General features: G+C 40.8%; 1 protein-coding gene and 1 long non-coding RNA gene across 3 annotated transcripts in view; one reads left to right on the top strand and one right to left on the bottom strand.

Moving 5' to 3' along the window:
• Window positions 1-18,332, top strand: part of patl1 (PAT1 homolog 1, processing body mRNA decay factor) — a 52,276-nt gene that overhangs the window by 19,419 nt on the left and 14,525 nt on the right. The window contains exons 12-20 of one of the 2 annotated variants that reach the window (XR_004107386.2): window positions 4,158-4,275; window positions 7,087-7,184; window positions 9,094-9,153; window positions 9,272-9,411; window positions 9,558-9,717; window positions 12,031-12,156; window positions 14,932-15,023; window positions 15,361-15,510; window positions 15,805-15,913. Coding sequence is in view for 1 of the 2 variants with exons in the window: in XM_031313089.2 (XP_031168949.1) it covers window positions 4,158-4,275; window positions 7,087-7,184; window positions 9,094-9,153; window positions 9,272-9,411; window positions 9,558-9,717; window positions 12,031-12,156; window positions 14,932-15,023; window positions 15,361-15,510; window positions 15,805-15,823 (963 nt within the window). In the remaining variant the exon portion in view is untranslated. Of the gene's footprint in view, window positions 1-4,157; window positions 4,276-7,086; window positions 7,185-9,093; window positions 9,154-9,271; window positions 9,412-9,557; window positions 9,718-12,030; window positions 12,157-14,931; window positions 15,024-15,360; window positions 15,511-15,804; window positions 16,119-18,332 lie in introns of those variants that run through there. The other variant, XM_031313089.2, reaches the window with a different exon arrangement.
• LOC116059828 overlaps window positions 1,505-18,332 on the bottom strand; it is a 24,460-nt gene continuing 7,632 nt past the window's right edge. Inside the window, exon 3 of the long non-coding RNA XR_004107387.2 lies at window positions 1,505-1,691. This is a non-coding gene — a long non-coding RNA (uncharacterized LOC116059828). The remainder of the gene's footprint in view (window positions 1,692-18,332) is intronic.

Here is an 18,332-nt window from a genome sequence, read left to right as displayed (position 1 = left end):
CGCTTGCGAGACTGACAAGTCCACAGCGGCGTGTATGTCCGAGCCTGGCTCCACCGCCTCCACCTGCAGGTTGTCAACTGTGGTTTGGACTGAAAGGGAGAAAACGGGACGCAGAGTAACACAGCGGATATTGCTCATATACTTTTTTTTAAATTTTTTTTGACGCCGCCTTAACTGCAAAGTGCTGCGGGAAACCCTGCTCCAACTCTCAAGCGTTTTCTGTCTCTCTCTCTCTCCGCCTGGAGTCCCGCCCACACAAAGACCATGTGACTGACAAGAGGGTTCACTCCTCGTTACGCTAAGGAACCAAGAGTGTTCCTCCAGTCTCTTTGGTAGAAAGAGACAAGGAAAACAAACAAACGTGCAAATGGAAATTATTGCGGCCGGAAAAATTATCGAGCTCATTTTTTTTATCGTGCGATTAATTGATTTATTGACTATCGTGACAGGCCTATTTATGAGCGTGTCGAACGATGTTGTAAACTCATAATGTTACCCACCAAGCATTAGCATTAACGTTACTTGTCAACCAGCACATTGTACGTTAAGCTGGATCGATATTGAAATGTATCAATAAATAAGGTTGTATTAGGGTGTCAAAAAGTGGCATGTAATTAATAACAAAATGATGCTGTGTGGCAGAAAAAGCTGTATTACGGTTACAAGTATTTTTTTCTGTGACAGTATGACTTACAGTTACTACTAAACGTATCGTCTGGGTGACCGTGTTTTGACGGAAGTTACGAGTAACTAGAGGGTGAAAGGTTATATGACGCCACTGACAGGCGACTAAAGGAAACCACCCGTGTCTGAAAATAAAATAACAGATTTCTCTGGGTTTGAAATTTGGTGGAAACATTTGGGATAGTGTAAGAACACAACTCATTAAAATATATAACATAGGTATGGTGGTTTTTAGACATTTTAATGCAGAAATGTTACATATTGTACCTTTAAATCTCTACATAAGTATTCTGAGCTTTTGCTGTGGCACTCCAAATTGTGGTCAGGTGTATCCTTTGTGCAAAGTGAATTGTTTGGACATAATGTATATGTGTATGTAGATCCCGCAATTCACCTGCATATCGGGACTAAAACCAAGCAATGAAGTCCAAGGAACTCTCTGTAGACCTCTGCAATAAAATTGTGGCATGGCATAGATCAGGGCAGGCGTATAAAACCATTTTTTAAACTTTTGAGTGTTTCCAGGAGCACAGTCTCCTTAATAATTGTGAAATGAAAGACCACGAAAGACCTAGAACCACCAGGATTCTTCCTATTGTGTTTCTTCTTCTTCAAGGAGGTCTCGGAATGCTTGTTTGGTCCGCTTTTGGTGTTTATTCTAGTGCAGTTGTTGCATTCACACCTGCCCAAACGAACCGCACCAAGGGGGGGAAAGCAAACTTCAGCCGAACTAAATGAGGCAGGTGTGAAAGCCCCCTTACATTGGCAGGGCTGTGGTCAGTTAGTGTGATTGGTTTCTGTAACTGGAGATCAGTAAGATTCATAATTATGTTTAATATATGTATGTTTACACCAGGCCTGTTGTTCTGCAGTGCTTTGTTCGCATTTTAAGTAAGGGTGCTCCGATTGATCGGGAACCGATCGTTATCGGCCGATAAAGGCTTTAAATAGTTTGATCGGTGGTCTCCATAAAAGCCGATCAGATAGGCCGATCAGATGACGCACTACTCGTGAGAAAATGTTCTATACGCAGCTAAGTTACACACCAACCAGATTTTGTCAAAGAATGCTGTTGCTAAGTAACAATGCACAATGCTTATAGGAATCACGTTACGTTACTGCTAATGAATCCCTAACATTTCCGGATTTTGCTGCTTCATAATAAAAACATTCAAATACGAAAATAACGGAGGACTTTTATTGTGAAGAACTTACAGGAAATGAAACCGTTCACAGCCGGGGCTTTGACCACGCATAGTCGAGTAGCTAGTTTTCAGCGCTAGTCCGGGACGCCGTGTAACTAGCTAGCTGAGCTGAGGTACAGACGAAAGGAAAATTATCTGTTAAAAAATGTGGCGACATATCCCCGGTGTTAAGAGGCCCGCCGCGGAGTCAGCAGTAGCTATGGATGTACAAGCTGTTGAGGGCGAAGTAAAGAAAAAGAGAAGGTACTTTTCAAACAAGTGGCGCATTGACAAAACATACAGCGAAAGACCGTGCAAAACATTTCAGACCGTCCTGCCAACCTGTTTACATTTTAACGTCAATGTAGACTGTAACGATGTTTAAGTCGCTTGAAAGCTGCTGCCGTTTTAAATCTGTTGGCTCTCTGCTGCTCAGTTCTACCCCGCGACCGACGAGACACACACACACACACACACGGTGGATGCAGGAAAAACCGGAGATGAGACGTACAGGATGACCTAAATTGAGGACAGCTACACTTAATACATCCATGAGCTACACTCGTTATTGTAAAATCAATGATAAGTTAAAGTCCAATAAGTCCTTTATCAAACCGTATGAATGTGTGTCCCAGGCCAGGATAGGAAATGAACTTACAATGTAAAGATCAACAAGCTACTGACACATAATAAATACATTATATTAATAAAATATGTATTAATAATAAAACATAATTTAATAAAGCAATTCAAAATATGATAGTGCACTCTCTTTCATAAATTTGAATTCTGGAAAAAGTGGCTGGTAAAAAATGTAAGTGGCCCCCTCCTGCTCAGAACACACTAAAGACACACTGAAGAACACACTGACAGTTGTTTTGTAATTTATTCTGAATAAGGCTTTAGCTATATGTTAAGCTCTAAGCTGTTTAAGGTGTGTTTCTAACAGAGGAAGTGGAATGTTTCCTGTCAATAAAAGTAAACCGTTGACAATTCACAATACATTATCTTCTGTTAATTTTAATACTTATGCATTGTTGTTAAGAATATTAAAATTAATATATGATAAATATGACATGATAAATAGAAGGTTTCAAATAGACCCGGTGATCGGTGATCGGCATCGGTCGACACGGCTCACAGCAATCGGTGATCGGTGATCGGCCCCAAAAATCCTGATCGGAGCACCCTTAATTTTAAGTTTTTTTTTTTTTTTTTTTTTTTTATTAAAGTGGCTTTACTCGACATTAATATGCACTTTAAACAAATATTTGCTCTGTAAAGATAGTGGAGTAATGGCGTCCTAAGAAGAGAATGAAGTCACACTCCCATAATCACCGTCATAATCTGAGCTACTCTGTTCTTTGTTTTGATAGCGGGCCCGGCCATTCATGCATGATAATGTATGTGGCTGTAGATAAGTAGCTAGGGTAGACTACAATAAACGCTTAGATTTTTTTTTCTCCAGAACAGTCCATATACCTTTTTATCTAAAAAGTTAGTTGTGCCATCTCCAATGCAGTTCCTGTCTGCAGTGAGACATCAAAAAGCCACATTACTTTCATTTACACATCCAGAGATGCCTAAATGACCTGCAGCTCTGCTACATACACACACACTACATACACGGTGTTCCAAATTATTATGCAAATTATATTTTACACTGATTTTCCTAAATAGTCGATGCAAATGACAGTCAGTATAATTTTCTTTCATTTGCTTGAATTTCTTTGTAGGATGTCAGAATAGCCTCCCAGAGCTGCTGTTTTGATGCAAACTGCCTCCCACCCTCATAGAGCTTTTGCTTGAGGATGCTCCAAAGGTTCTCAATAGGGTTGAGGTCAGGGGAGGATGGTTGCAGTGGGCCCAGAAATACATGAAAACTAATTTTCAAACAGTCTTGTTTACTGATGAGTGCAGTGCAACCCTGGATGGTCCAGATGGATGGAGTAGCGCATAGGCCCGATGAGCAAAACTAGCCTGACGTCAACAACCGATGATTATTTCCGTCTAGCTGCCATTGTGTGTGTCTGGGAGTTTGTTTTTTTTATAGCCATGTGGAGTTTGTGACACATTGACGCAGCACAGGATTTACATGCTGAAGTGGAGACTATAATATCCGTGGTCTGGAAGTTTTTCCCAGTGGAAAAAAAAAGGCTTGAAAGTACTTGAAAAGTGCTTGAATTTTACAAACCCTAAAATAAAATACCTTGCAGAGAGTTGTACTCAGTGTCGAAAGTTGGTCGGATGACTGACCGACTGTGTGTGTGTGTGTGTGTGTGTGTGTAGAACTACTATGAAAAGATGGAGAAACGTCAGGAAAGAGAGAGAGACAGCAGCAAGAAGGAACACACCACCAAACTGATCACTCCACAGGTGGCCAAGGTTGAACACACCTACAGACCAGGTAAATGACAACAGAACAGATCAGAATATTATCTGCACTCCATAGTACGTGATCAACAGGGGGCTCATTTATAAAACTGTACGGAGGATTTGTGTCAAAAGTGGCGTATGGTCGAAACATAGGACGTGCGTACGCACCGAAATATTCTGATTTGCGCATGCACGTCCATTGCCGGTTTCCCTTTTTATAAATCACAATCGACTCTAAATGTGGCACCGCTTTGGCGGCTTCATGTCACGCCTAGGGTTGGGTATCGTTTAGCTTTTTTTCCCGATACCGGTGCTAAAATGATACTTTTAAAACAGTGCCGATGCCTGAACCAATACTTAAAAAAAAAAAAAAAAAAGGAAGAGCACAAAGCGACAGTCGGCATTAAAGAATGGCTTGTTTGTTGCTAAGGCCATATGGTCAAAATTAAAGGATTTATTAAAAATGTAATAACTTAATAACAATAACTTATTTCACCAGTAAACTGCTGTTAAACAACAAAAACAACCACTAGATGGAAAAAGGGTATTTTACAATAACTTTGAATGCACCATGAGGCTTACCAGTTTCAGTAAACGCACCGTCTGTGTTGTTTTTCCGACAACGGCAGCTGCAGACTGTTGGGCGTCCCGCTGTTGGAATCCTCTACAGTAAAATACAGTCACACTTTACACCGTTTAGTTGTCAGTATTTAAATGTGTTTAATCCAGCTACTAGCTAACGGTAGGCTAACGTTACCTGCTGCCAAGTGTTGCCGCCAACGTCTGTTTCGGAGCATCAGAGAGCAGCGCAAGCATTTAAGTGGCACTGAAATGAAGCACCAAAATCCGCGTTGCTATATGGTCCGGTAGATACCGGTCGTTTAGGCAGCGGTGCCATATTAGCACCAGGTTTTGGTACCCAACCCTAGTCACGCCCATAGTTGCCTATATGTAGTCAGTAAAACACCCCTGATTAATATTCATTCATAACGACATCATGAGCAGAGAGGAAAACATAACAAAGGAATATCACTGAATGTGAAATTGTAGAAAAATGGGCATTACTAATACCAAAAAAACTGTAGAGTGACAACATGTTGCAGACGCAGTTAATGCCACAGCCTTAGAAGGTCAGGCTGTGGCCGAAATTAAAAAGAAATATTAAAGTTGATGCAAAAAAAGCACCTAGCGCTACATTGAGAAAGTGTTTTTGCCACGGGACACCGGAGCTGACCCCTCTTGAAGTGGGCCTGGCACGGCATAGTTTCTCCGAGTGCTCCTCTGTGACACTGTGCTCAAAACAGCACAGAGACCTAACGGGACAGCTCGAGGAAGTCGGAACCGGCTCATAAGCCACTCGACATTTTGCTGTCGATCTACATTTGCCACATCTTCCATGGCATTCCTTTTTTCGACCCATCAATTTGATTGTATCTAAAAAGCTAAAGGTGTCGGAATTAATGTAATTGTTAACGACAAATAGTACTGCGCAAGGAGCATGTAATTAGTAAAACTTTTTTTTCTATTGTACATTTCACAACGGTTAAAACATGCTTTAGGCCTACAATAAAAACATTTCACATTTAAAATAAAAGGATCCAAAGCCCAAAAAATAAACACTGTATGAAACACTGATACTGTATATGATGACCATATTAAAACGTGCCAGACGGAGGCATTGAAAACGGTATCCATGTGCCCCTGGGCTGTATCGAATGGCCTTTTTTTTCACATTCAAAGCTCCTATTGAGGTTTTCAAATTTAGCTTCAATTGACATATTTTTATTCTTACACCTATCTTTTGTTATTAAACAGAAAAATATTGTGGGAGTTTCTGTCTTTCACCAAACTAAGACTAGCTTAATTGCCTTGTTAACAGCTTTTAAATCACAATTTTGGGCTCATTGGTCGATGACCTTTATTTGATATTAGGGCTGGGCATCGCCACTGATTTCCCGATAAGATTTTCGATTCAATATTGATTTGATTAAGGATATTTCAGTAAGAATATAAATTCTGCTCGGATATGAAATAAATTCTTGAATAATATGCTGTAAATTGTACAAGAAACCCTCTAAATTGGTGCATTATTAAAAATATAGTTTACATTAATAATTAACACCAAGATAGTTACAGTAATGCACTTTTTCTATTTAACATGCTACAGCTGTTTTGGTTACTGGGAAGGACTGAATGTTTTGGCTGGATGGTAAAAGGTTATCGATTAGAATGCAGACGAGATGTTCCTTTTTAGGTATTTTATTGGAATGAAGTTGTGTGTGGTTCTGAAACAGATACATGCAGTAATTAGTATGTTCTAGACGGTGTATATATATTTCAAATAGTTATTACATGGCTAACTGGTATATAATAAAACATTATACACGTAAAGGGTAAATTTTGTGTATATTGTGTCTATATATATATATATATATATATATATATATATATGCATACATACATACATACATACATACATACATACATACATACATACATACATACATACATACATTCATTCATTCATTCATTCATTCATTCATTCATTCATTCATTCAAATGGCCATGCCAGTTTTTCACTCGCCAAACTTTAGCCTAACTTTGGAGCATTATTTAGCAACAGGCTAGCATGACATAGATCCTAAGATTAAGATTAAAATTTGTTCAAAACGAAGCCCGCTTCAGCCTCTTAAAAGATAGATCTTGGGATTTTATTAATCAATTTGAATCGGAAAATCAGTTTATTTTCATTTCTATACCCAGCCCTATTCGGTTTAGCCTTAGTATTCTCACACATGATACTGGAGATCCCTGGGGAATGTTGACATGTGTTTGTCGACAGTTCAGTTTGCAGGCTCTCTCGGTAAGCTGACGGTCTCCAGCGTCAACAACCCTCGCAAGATGATTGATGCTGTGGTGACAACCCGCACAGATGACGAGGTCTGTTTGCATGTTTCTTTTATTGTACACAATGGTCTCTTTAAATTGACTTGACTTGGCTAAATTGACTAACAGTAGAGGTATGTGTAGGAAATGGTCAGTGTTTACAACTGAACACTTCCTGAAGCTGCTTCACAGTTACAGTCACAAACCCTTCTCTTTCACTGTAAAGCTTTGAGGCAACTGTAGGAGGTGCTGAGTTTAAAGGGGAACTGTTATATAGCATTTTTAGGTTCATACTTGTATTTTGTGTTTGTACTAGAACATATTTACATGGTTTAATGCTAAAAAAACAAACTAGTAGGAGTTAGATTTTTAAGTGGCATGTGGCAGCCGGAAGTGGCATGTCCTGGCATGTGCCACCGGAAGTGGCATGTTCTTCACTGTAAGGTGTAAAATATCACTTACAACGTTAAAATATAACTTAGTTCTTCACCGTAAGACGTAAAATATAACTTATAACGTTAAAATATAACTTGTAACGTAAGATTTTGTTAAAATATACGTGGCACTTTCTAAAGCCACGTGGCGTGTTATCGCAACGCTATGTCTTATCGCAGGACTTTGTACTGTTAAAAATCACCAATAAAGGCTTCTAAACCAAATACTACACAACCGGAAATTGAGGAGAAATGACCAACATTGGCCGCCAATATTACAGCTATCTGGTATTAGCATGCAGCAACTAAAATATTTAGCAGTAGGCTAACGTTAGATTGTAATGGAACGAAGCAGCACTTTCTACCATCAAAAATCGCAGACAAAGGCTTCTGAACCAAACACTACCCAATCAGACATGTTTCAGCAGTAATGCGACCCGAAATTGGGGAGAATTTAACAACATTGGCAGCCAAGATGACATCTTTTACTGCCGTTAGCATGTAGCTAATATAGTTAGCAGTGGACACTAATAGAATATAGCAGCAATTTACAGCAGATAAAGGCTTTTAAACCAAATACTTCATAACACATAAATAATGTGACCCGGAATTGGGGAGAATTTAACAAAACTGGCAGCCAAGATGACATATTTTACTGCTGATAGCATTCAGTAGTTCCTACCTGGAGCAGATGACCAATCATAGAAGGCCGGCTTAGAGTTGCGTAACACTTAGCCTATATCCTTGACGTTCCACTTCTGGGATTGCTCCGGTGCTGCCGGAAAATCTGCCAGATTTCACTCATTTAGGTCAGATATCCGTTTCCTTGGGCTTTCTTTGTGTTGGCGTTCTAAACTCTGGTGGATTTCTGAGGACTATGGTTAACTGCTCCTCAGATCTCTGCAGGGTAAATCCAGACAGCTAGCTAAACTATCTGTCCAATCTGAGTTTTCTGTTGCACAACTTTTAAACGTACACATGTTCCACCAAAATAAGTTCCTTCTGAGCCTATTGCAGTGGCACCACGTCTTTTCTCCGGTGCTTAGCACCGCCCAAGACGATTGTGATTGGTTTAAAGAAATGCCAATAAACCAGAGCACGTTTTCCTCCCATCCCCGAATGCTATGTGGAGTAGCCAGACCCTCCTTCAGCGCGCTTTGAAGGAGGGTCTGGCAAAGCTAGACTACGTAAGACTTAGCCAAGAGTAGAAAATTTAGAATTTGTGGAAACCCTCTGCTGCACATTTCACAAATTTTTTGCCTGGCTTTGGTCTCATGGACAGAAAAGCCAGTCAGCTGCTTCGTGATTGCTTAGTTGTAAATAAAACAGAGAACCACAAAAAAAACATTTTGTGGTTCTTAAAAGTAAGAAATGCATAGGACAGTGAAAAAAGCAGTTTGAAAACAGCACAGTAGTGTGTAGTGCCATAATGTTCCTATTTTACTCTCCTCTTTCTGAAATATTTCCTTTTGTTATTAATTCCGTACCTGTTTTTTAATCTGAAGTATTTTTTGACTGTCTACCTCCAGGAAAAAAGAGAGAAGCAGGTTTGGAATAAGAGGCGACAGATCCTCTACACTGTGGAGAAAGTAGGTCGAGGAAGCTGTGCATGTCGAGCACATTTTCAAAATGCTGGAAAACAGTCTTGGATCCTAAATGTTTTTATGACTCTTTTTGTACTTCCCTCCATCTATCTCTGTCCTCAAGATGTACAGTTTGCTGCTGGAAGTTCAAGACTTTGAGAAACGTTTTGTCCAGGTGCCAGAGGAGGACAGGGAGGCTCTTCTAGAGCAGCATAAAACCAACACCTTGCAGCTGTGCAACTCTCTGCGGGAGTGGGATGACCGGTAGGAGGGAATGATGGATTAAGTAAAGTACAACTAATAACTGCGTACAAAACATAATTTAGTGTATGGGATAATGACAGATAATTAAAACGCCCAAAATATGCTTATCGCCACACACTAATTATTATTTTCTTTCTCCTGATAAGAGTGAGTGATGAGCAGTGTGTGATGATCATGTCAGTGAGGAAGGGCAAGCGGCTCATCTCCAGGCTCCTCTCTTTCCTGCCCTCACCCCAAGCTGCCGCCATTGTCATGGCGATTTCTCGCAACCTTCCTGCCCTGGCCAAGAAGGACAAGCAGGACCAGGTAAACCATTTCACAATGCGAGCTCTCAGCATAGTTTTTTCTTTATTTTGGCTAAGGCGCTGTAAAAAAACCAAAACAGGTGCTGCGCCTTAAGGCCTCTCCACACCAGGGACGTTTTTTGTGTGCAATTCATTGTTATTTTTGTAACTGTTTTTGTCTTTTGCACTGTGAATAAAGGCATCAGATTGAATAAAGGCATCAGATTATAATACAACAACACAGAGGCTGTAGTCCAAACCATAGAACAAAGCAGTGTTTCCCATACATTGATTTATTTGGGTGGTGATGGAATATAACACATGCCTTTTGGTGTGGGAGATCTGGGTTCAATTCCCACTGCTATACATCAACCAATGTGTCCCTGAGCAAGACGCTAACCACTCCAGGGGCGTGCGGCCTCTTTACATATATAGCAACTGTAAGTTGTTTGGGATAAAAGTGTCAGCTAAATGACATGTAATAATGTAATGTAATTTGTGGCAGTGGTAGGGTGGTCATTTTTCGATCCCTGTCTAGTTTAGCAGGTTGAAGGCTGGTTACTGTTACAATTACAAACGGTTTTCTCATTAAAAGACCGAAGCAAATCGAATTATACAGACGGTAAACATTGTATGTTATAAAGAGTGGCCAATTAAATATATTGAGCCTTGAAAGCTAGGAATTTTACTCTTACTGTTTTCTTGTGTAACGTTACATCTAGCATTGGCTATGATTCAATTGTAACACTTGAAGCTACACAGTATAAGGTTCAAGTCTACAGACAACGGTTTCCTAGTTAAGAGACATTAGATGTTTGTCTTGTTCTGCAGTTTCTCATTGAATATCATTCATGTGAATAAAGAATTATTTTGCATAATGAAATAGACCCAGTTTAATAAACTATGCAATTGTCAGAGTTTTACAGCTACCTTCCCTTACCAGTATAGGTGTGAATCTTCACTGATCTCCCGATTCGATTACGATTATCAGGTCTTCGATTCAATATCTTGATGCATCACGATGCGTCAAAAACATTTTTCTATTAAAGCCATATAGGATATTTGACTTGACAAACTTGCATTGTGCAATGCCCAAGCTGCAATAACTAACTTTAGACTGGAATGATGAAGTGTTTGGGTTCATTTCTTTAAGGTAGCTACCACGAAGGTTTACCTATTTTGGATTAGTCATATACCATCCTACTTTTAACCAGCAAATATATTGTGCTGTATTGGAATAACTGACCCCAGACAACTCTTTAACAAAAAAGGTATTGTTTACTGAACGATAACTTAAATGTACAAATAATATTTAGCCATTGGATTGAATAAAAAAAAAAAAGATAACACAAATCACACCCTTCAAATATGCTAACTGCAATATTTCTTCAAATATTACACACAACTACCCCTTTACCAGTTTCTCTATCAGTTTACACTTAAAACACTCCAGCTACACAAAATGATTCCTCCTTACAGCAGTTTAAATGTAAAACTTACTCAAACCCTATTAAACCACTGTTACCACACACCCACCCACCCACCCACCCACACCCACACACACCCACACACACACACCCACACCCAAAAAAAAGTTGCGGGTCTGATGGTAGCTCATGTAGACATTATCTTCAGTGAAGCAAACACACAGAAATCCAACTTACAGTTAGCTGTTAGTCCAAGAAAAACAGCTCAAACACAAACGAAAACCAGTCACCAGCTATGGCAAAGTCCTCTTCAGCAGGGAAACACGCTGTCGTCCTCTCCGGTCCAAAATCAGCGTTCTCCGAATCAGCAACTCTCCGCTCTTAGTTCCAACTTTAGCTAGTCCGTTAGCTCCAACTTTAGCCGGGCACACTAGCACGTTTGTTCTAAACCACTGCTGTTAGACAGGAAAAGTGCTGTAGTGTAGCTACACCTCTTCAGCTTCGTTATTCCACTTAGATCTTCTCGAGATTCTCTCGATGTTTCTCAGTGTTTTCTTTCCTCTTCTCGATTTGTGATTCTCTCCACTCTCCCGTGTCTCTGCTCAGCCGTTTTGTGTGTGTGTGTGTCTGTTTATTTGTGTGTCTGTCTGTCTGTCTGTCTGTCTGTGTGTGTGTGCGTGTGTGTGTGTGTGTGTGTGAGAAACGGGTTAGGCTACTGAGAATGTTATTTTTCATTTGAATGTTTATGCCACGGCTGGAAAATTAACGAGTCGTTATAATCGATTATGGTGGGCCACTGCATCGATGCAGCATCGTCCATGTCTGCATCCCGATGCATCAATTATTGGATTAATTTCAACACCTCTTCTTACCAGTAGCTGTCTTTCATCCTCTACCCTCCTGTTCAGGTGCTGTGCTGGTTAGTGGAGCCAATTTCTGCTGTGATCCAGTCATTGTCAAGCTCTGCCCTTACAGACTTACTCCAGGAGCTTCAGGGCAGTGAGGGCCAACTGGCCACAGTATTGCACAACAAGGTACACACACACACACACACACACACACACACACACACACACACAAAGAACATCAATGCTTTATAGTAATCAAATACTATTACATACTTTTCAAGTTGAACTTTTTGAATTCCCCTTCAGAACACAAGACAAACTAAAGGCCCAGACACAGAGCCGACGGCCAAACGTCTCCCCGAGTTGGTCAAAAAGTGCCTTGGAACACACCCAAGCGACAAGACGTAATACGTCTCCTTAACAGCATGCGGCGCTAATCTGTATTGTCGCCCAAAAATGAAAACCGGCAGCTGATTGGACGAATGCGTCCTCCGGAAATTCAAAGACAGACTGTCATGGCGGCTTGTACAGAATACGATCTTATATTGTACTAAAATAGTTCACCGAAATGTGTTTCTGTAAACATTTTAAGCGAGAAATAGGCCATACAGTTGCTGAATCTGTCTTCATTTCAGATCGACAAAGGTCAGTTTAAAGGATTTTCGTCAGATTTTGAGAGACTCTAGTTTCCGGGTTAGCACTTTACCAATCAGATGGGTCATTTGAGTCCGACTGCCGGCAGTGCCCGCCCCCACCGATTATACATGTCAAATCGGCCAAAATGAAGGACGACGGCCCCTCGGACGGACGACGGCATGGAACACACCGAACAGACTCGAATCACTGACCTCGCCAGACTGTCCAACGGCCGATTATCGGCTCTGTGTGTCAGGGCCTTAAGAGTTTACTTGCAAAATGTAATGTGCAAAATAATCTAAAATTTGATTAGATCTTATGTAGAAAGACAGGCACATCAAAAGGGGCAAGGGTTGGCAATGTTGATGGTGTCAAACAGGACTTCAGGGTTGTGTTTACTGGAGGAAATGTGGTTCGCAAAGTAAGATGCCTTTAACTCCTCAACCATATTGTTAAAGGTGCAGTAAGTGATGCTGCGCAAAGATTGTTGATATTTGAACAACTGCCAAACAAATACAACCCCCCCTTCAAAAGCTCCGCCCCCCAGATTAACAGACAGCCGGCCAGCACATTCACATACCTGCCTCCCCCGCTTTGTTTTCCATTTACAGAGCCAGGGCTGTGTATTAAACACCAGATTTTTTTCAGCGCACACAGAAAATCGAGACCTAGATGACCGTGAGGAGATATTCACTGAATTTGACAAAAAGTGTATTGGATTAACATCACTTACTATACCCTTAAACGCAGTTATGGGGTCTTTGTAATAGAGATGGTAAACATGGAGCTTGGTGGATTTTCACTTTTGTTCAACCCTCTGGCCAGTGGGATGAGTTGGCAGAGGGAACAAGTCTTTTACTTGGAGCCACTTTATCTAAACTAACTTTGGTCACCTGCAGTTCAAATGAGGAGAAAAGTCCGATGCTCATCTGCCCGTGTTGGAAAGCAGTTCCTGAACACCACAGCAAGTCCTCCACCCTGGCCCCAGGTTCTTAACCTGACTCCGCCAGATTGATTGCTTCGCATTTGCTCAGCATATCCATCTGGGAACTTTCCGTTGGAGAACTTTTGGGAAAGGGCGAAAATACTGGTTAGTTGATTGGATAAACCATCTGTCTATCACTATCCTGACTCCGCCAGATAGCTCGCGAGATCAGGACGGTCTCACGAGGCTAATTTTCTTCACGACTAGCGGAGCCAGTTCATATATCAAACTCTTGCCGAAACCAGTCGGGAGAAGAGCAAAAACATCTTTTCCTCTGAGAAAAGCCTCCAGTGCCGTTTTTTTGCTCTTCTTTCAATGAAGGAATACTTTCTAATTTGGATAAAACTTGCACGATAGCTACGCTCATCTCATCCGTGGAAGCCGCCATGTTGTTTAGACTGAACAGTCACTTCTCGTTGCGTCACACCTAAACCTGCCTCAAAACCAACGCTGATTGGTCAGTCGTTTGGCGAACGGCTCCAAGTTTTTCTCTGTCTCAAGATGCCAGACTGATCTGCGAGTGGAAAACTGGAGCTCGCAAGATCAGGACAGTCTCACGAGGCTACCAGGTTCTTGGAGTGCTAATAAAATAACAATCCAGTGGGCACAGTTTGATTAGAGAGCCGTATCTCTGTATTTGCTCCATTCAGCTTTCCCTCAACTAGGCTTGTGCCGATTGGCGATCAGATCGTATATCGACGATTGAAGGAAGGATCTGTGATTGGTATTTCCTATGCTTATATTTAAGCGATTATAACAATCGTAATATCAGAACTATAATATCTAGAATCTGCGCCCTGCTGTTTATTTTCTGGTGGAGCAGTACGTCCGCCAACTATGCCATGTTAATCAGCCAAGTGACGAATGAATCTTTCGGACAGTCACCCAGCCTCCCTGGCTGGATGGGGGCTACATTAGGTCAGCCCACACCGAATAACGTTACTGGGGCTTACAGCAGCTAACGTTAAAGATCGAGTTTCCTTGGTGTGGAGCTTCGCCTCCAACACGACAATGAAACTAGTCATTACATTTACAAGTATCACTTTAGGAGGCAGAGGAATAGCTAAATTTGATGCACAGATCAACAGAAAGCCGGAGAGCAAGAGAAGTACCTTCCACATCATTGCTCCTTGTTTTTGCTCGGTTGTTTAACCTTATATAGACAGGTGTGGATGCCTTTCAAAATCATGTCCAACCAATTAAATTTACCACAGGTGGATTCCAATAAAGGTGTAGGTATATCTCAAAGATAATAAAGGGAAATGGGAGGCACATGAGCGAAGTCCAGCATAGCACCAAACAAACTCACGTTACACGCACCTCTGTTTGTTTCTGTCTAGTTTGGTGTGACACTGCTGTATCTGATCCTGAGTGAAGGAGAGAGGATGCAAAGTTCCGACCCCAACTGTCAACTCATGGACGACAATCGATGGTAAGCTGTTTGTGTGTCAGTGATGTCAATTACTTTCTTGTCAATTGATACATTTAATACAATTGGAGTGTATCCAGTGTTCCATGAGATGCACAAAAACGTGTATTTTTCATGCCAGTGTACCAATTTGTGCGGTACGAAAATAATAATACCGCGGCAGCTCTAGTCATAATGACTCATCCCAAAATGGCTCTGTGCCCAAGACAAAACCCTGTCATGAGTAATTTTTCGTTCCCTCGATCCTTTTCTCTTCATGCTTCTTTAAATGTGTCTCTCTTTTTCTTTCCACTTCAGCTGTTTGCACATTAATCCAAACTGACCTTCTTTTTCCGTCCAGGACGGAGTTGGTGTTTTCAGTGACGAGGGAGTTGCTCAGCGTGCCGGCCTCATCACTCTCTTCTCCCCTCTTCACCCCTCCCAACCTGCTCTCCCTCTTCTCACGCTACGTTGATCGGCAGAGGCTGGAGCTGTTACAGGACAAGCTACAGTGAGTTACAAAAAGTGTCATGTTGCATTTTGTTAGCTGCTTTGTGTGAACAAGGTAGCACGAGGAAAACAAGCTGGTTATACTGAAAACAGTATTCAGAGTTACTCCTTTTTAAATTATTTTATTTAAGTGTCTGTGTTTATGTAAGATATTCATGTTGTAATGTCCATAAAGATCATGTTGACGTAAACCACTAAGATAAGTCGGGAACTATTGAATGAACATGTTCTTTCATTGTTGTAGGAGCACAAGTATAAAAATAAAAACTAATGGTTTGTTGTATGCCTTTCTCAGGATCTCTTCTTTGTCCTGATAGAAGTTACAACAGATATCAACACAACCCCCTGCCCACCGGATGCAGACCTGTGTGTGTGTGTGTGTGTGTGTGTGTGTGTGTGTGTGTGTGATGATGAATTGAATTTTAATACAGCAGAATCTCTAGTCACTTTTTTGTGTTTAGCTTCTGGTGTTTGCTTGTCTGTGTGAATGAACGACAGTGACACAGCGCATGAGAGATGGACTGTATGATGATGATCTGCATTTTTAAATATCTTGTTTACGATTATGCCTGTGATGAACCTTCAAATTAAAAAGTATTTCTATTTCTAGTGTTTTAGTCTGATCTTACACTGCTAGAACCAAACGTGTGAAACATTATGTACTCCACCTACAACATTGTCAAACTCACAACGGACAGTTTAAAAAAAAAAAAAAATGCAGCATTCTTCGTCCTTAACAAAACCTGGTTGCATAATCTCGATAAACACATTCTGCATATGAAAGCAACAGGACAAGAGTTTGGTATCGGAAGTGTTCTGGTTTCTGTTTGTCCTACAATCACAGTTGAGGAGGCTTTGGTTGATGCAGGTTAACAGTCCATGTGGAAAGAAAACAAGGCGAAACGCATGGTGGAATGGTCCGTGTACTTGGTGGCCAACGGATTTTCGTTTTGAAAGGAAAAAAACAAAAACGAAAAACGGCCAGTTTCCCAATTACCATTAGTAAATAGGAAAACAAAAAACGGAAAACAACCCATTATTCGTTTTTTGTTTTGATATTAAAAAACGGAAAACGAAAAACAATCTCGTTATCCGATTGTCTTTGATGTATTTGTAGATGGAACTCGGAAATTAAAATACGTGTGTATAAGTCGTATTCCTTAATTTTGCATTGGTATTTTTTTCGTGACCCGGAAGTTACTCCCGCCACGCCAAGACCCGCCCTTCAATAGCATTTATTGGCCAGTACCGCCTGTAAGATCCGTTTTGTGGATGCGCATATGTACGTAGTAGAAAACTAACAATGTCCCTGTGCGATTTGTAACTGTCGTTGTCGGTACACGATCCGTTCTGCCTGCACGATCCGTTCTGCCTGCACGATCCGTTCTGCACATGCGCAAAATGTTAGCGCATGCGCGGTTGTACGAGAATTTACGACACTGCACGATCTGTTCCACGCTTCCGGTCGACAGCCAAGCTAACGTTAGTTTAGCTAACAGCTAATTCGGCTAACTGCTAGCTGAGACAGCATGTAATAACTTTAAAAGACCCTCAAAATAAAACTTGAAAATAAACGTTGACATATATAACAAACACCTAACATATATAACAGCTGTTACGTCAGTTCTACTTTACTTGTGCTCATTTAAAATACAATCACTCAATACTTGTCTTTATTGTTATTACTGTGAAGTCTTAATTTAGCTGTAGCCTGCTTTTCCCATTACGTTTGAGTTAACGTTATTTTAGACTGAATCTAGCTGTCAGCTAGCGGTTAGCCGAATTAGCGGTTAGCTAAACTAACGTTAGCTTCCTGGTGGAGGCTAGCCATAGGCTAGCCATAGGCTATCGTGGAACAGATCGTGCAGGTCGTATGGATACGTAAAACAGTATTATCTTGCGCATGTGCAGAACGGATCGTGCAGGCAGAACGGATCCGTTCTGCCTGCACGATAGACTGTATATAAGTAACATGTGTCAACACTTTATGACCAAACATTACAACTTTTTTATTAAATCTTTATTATACAATAGTCATAGCTACAAACATTCGAAACTTGTCACTGATCCAAAACCGTGTAGCGACATCGTTGTTGTGTTGTTTACGTTAATGTTTTTACCTAATACTTCGTTTTGACTAATAACCATAGACTGTCTATTATTAATGCGATGAAGTGTATAGTACATAAGTGTCCTTTTGAAGATGGGATGACAGCTCTCCCAGCCACCACTGCTGTATACCACTATAGTAGCTACATGCTAACGGCAGTAAACACTATAGTAACTACATGCTAACGGTCATCTTAGCTGGCAATGTTGTTAAATTCTCCCCAATTCCGGGTCACATTCCTGCTGAAACATGTCTGATTGTGTAGTGTTTGGTCTGCGATTTTTGACGTTAGAAAGTGCTGCTTCGTTCCACTACAATCTAACGTTAGCATACTCATAGCTAACTATTGTAGCTGCATGCTAACGCGACATAGCGGAGCATATATAGCTAGCTATGTACGTATATAGCAGGACTTTGTACCGTAAAAAATCACCAATAAAGGCTTCTAAACCAAATACTAAACAAATACAAATACAGTAAAGTGACCGGAATTAGGGGTGAAATGTCCAGCATTGAGCTACATAATAGTTTGCTAGGAGTATGCTGGTCTCTCACAGAGATCTCATTTGTAGCCCTGTTTTTACCTGATACTTTCATAAAAGTACAAACACATGAAGTGAGAGGTATACACATGCTTAAACTTTATTTAAAACATGGTTAACCTGAAGCAGGACGGAGTCATGACTTATAACACCAAAGCAAGGCTTCTAGCT

Source organism: Sander lucioperca, chromosome 4 (assembly GCF_008315115.2).
Source record: "Sander lucioperca isolate FBNREF2018 chromosome 4, SLUC_FBN_1.2, whole genome shotgun sequence".
NCBI lineage: Eukaryota > Metazoa > Chordata > Actinopteri > Perciformes > Percidae > Sander > Sander lucioperca.
This window is presented reverse-complemented; position numbering and strand designations above follow the sequence as displayed.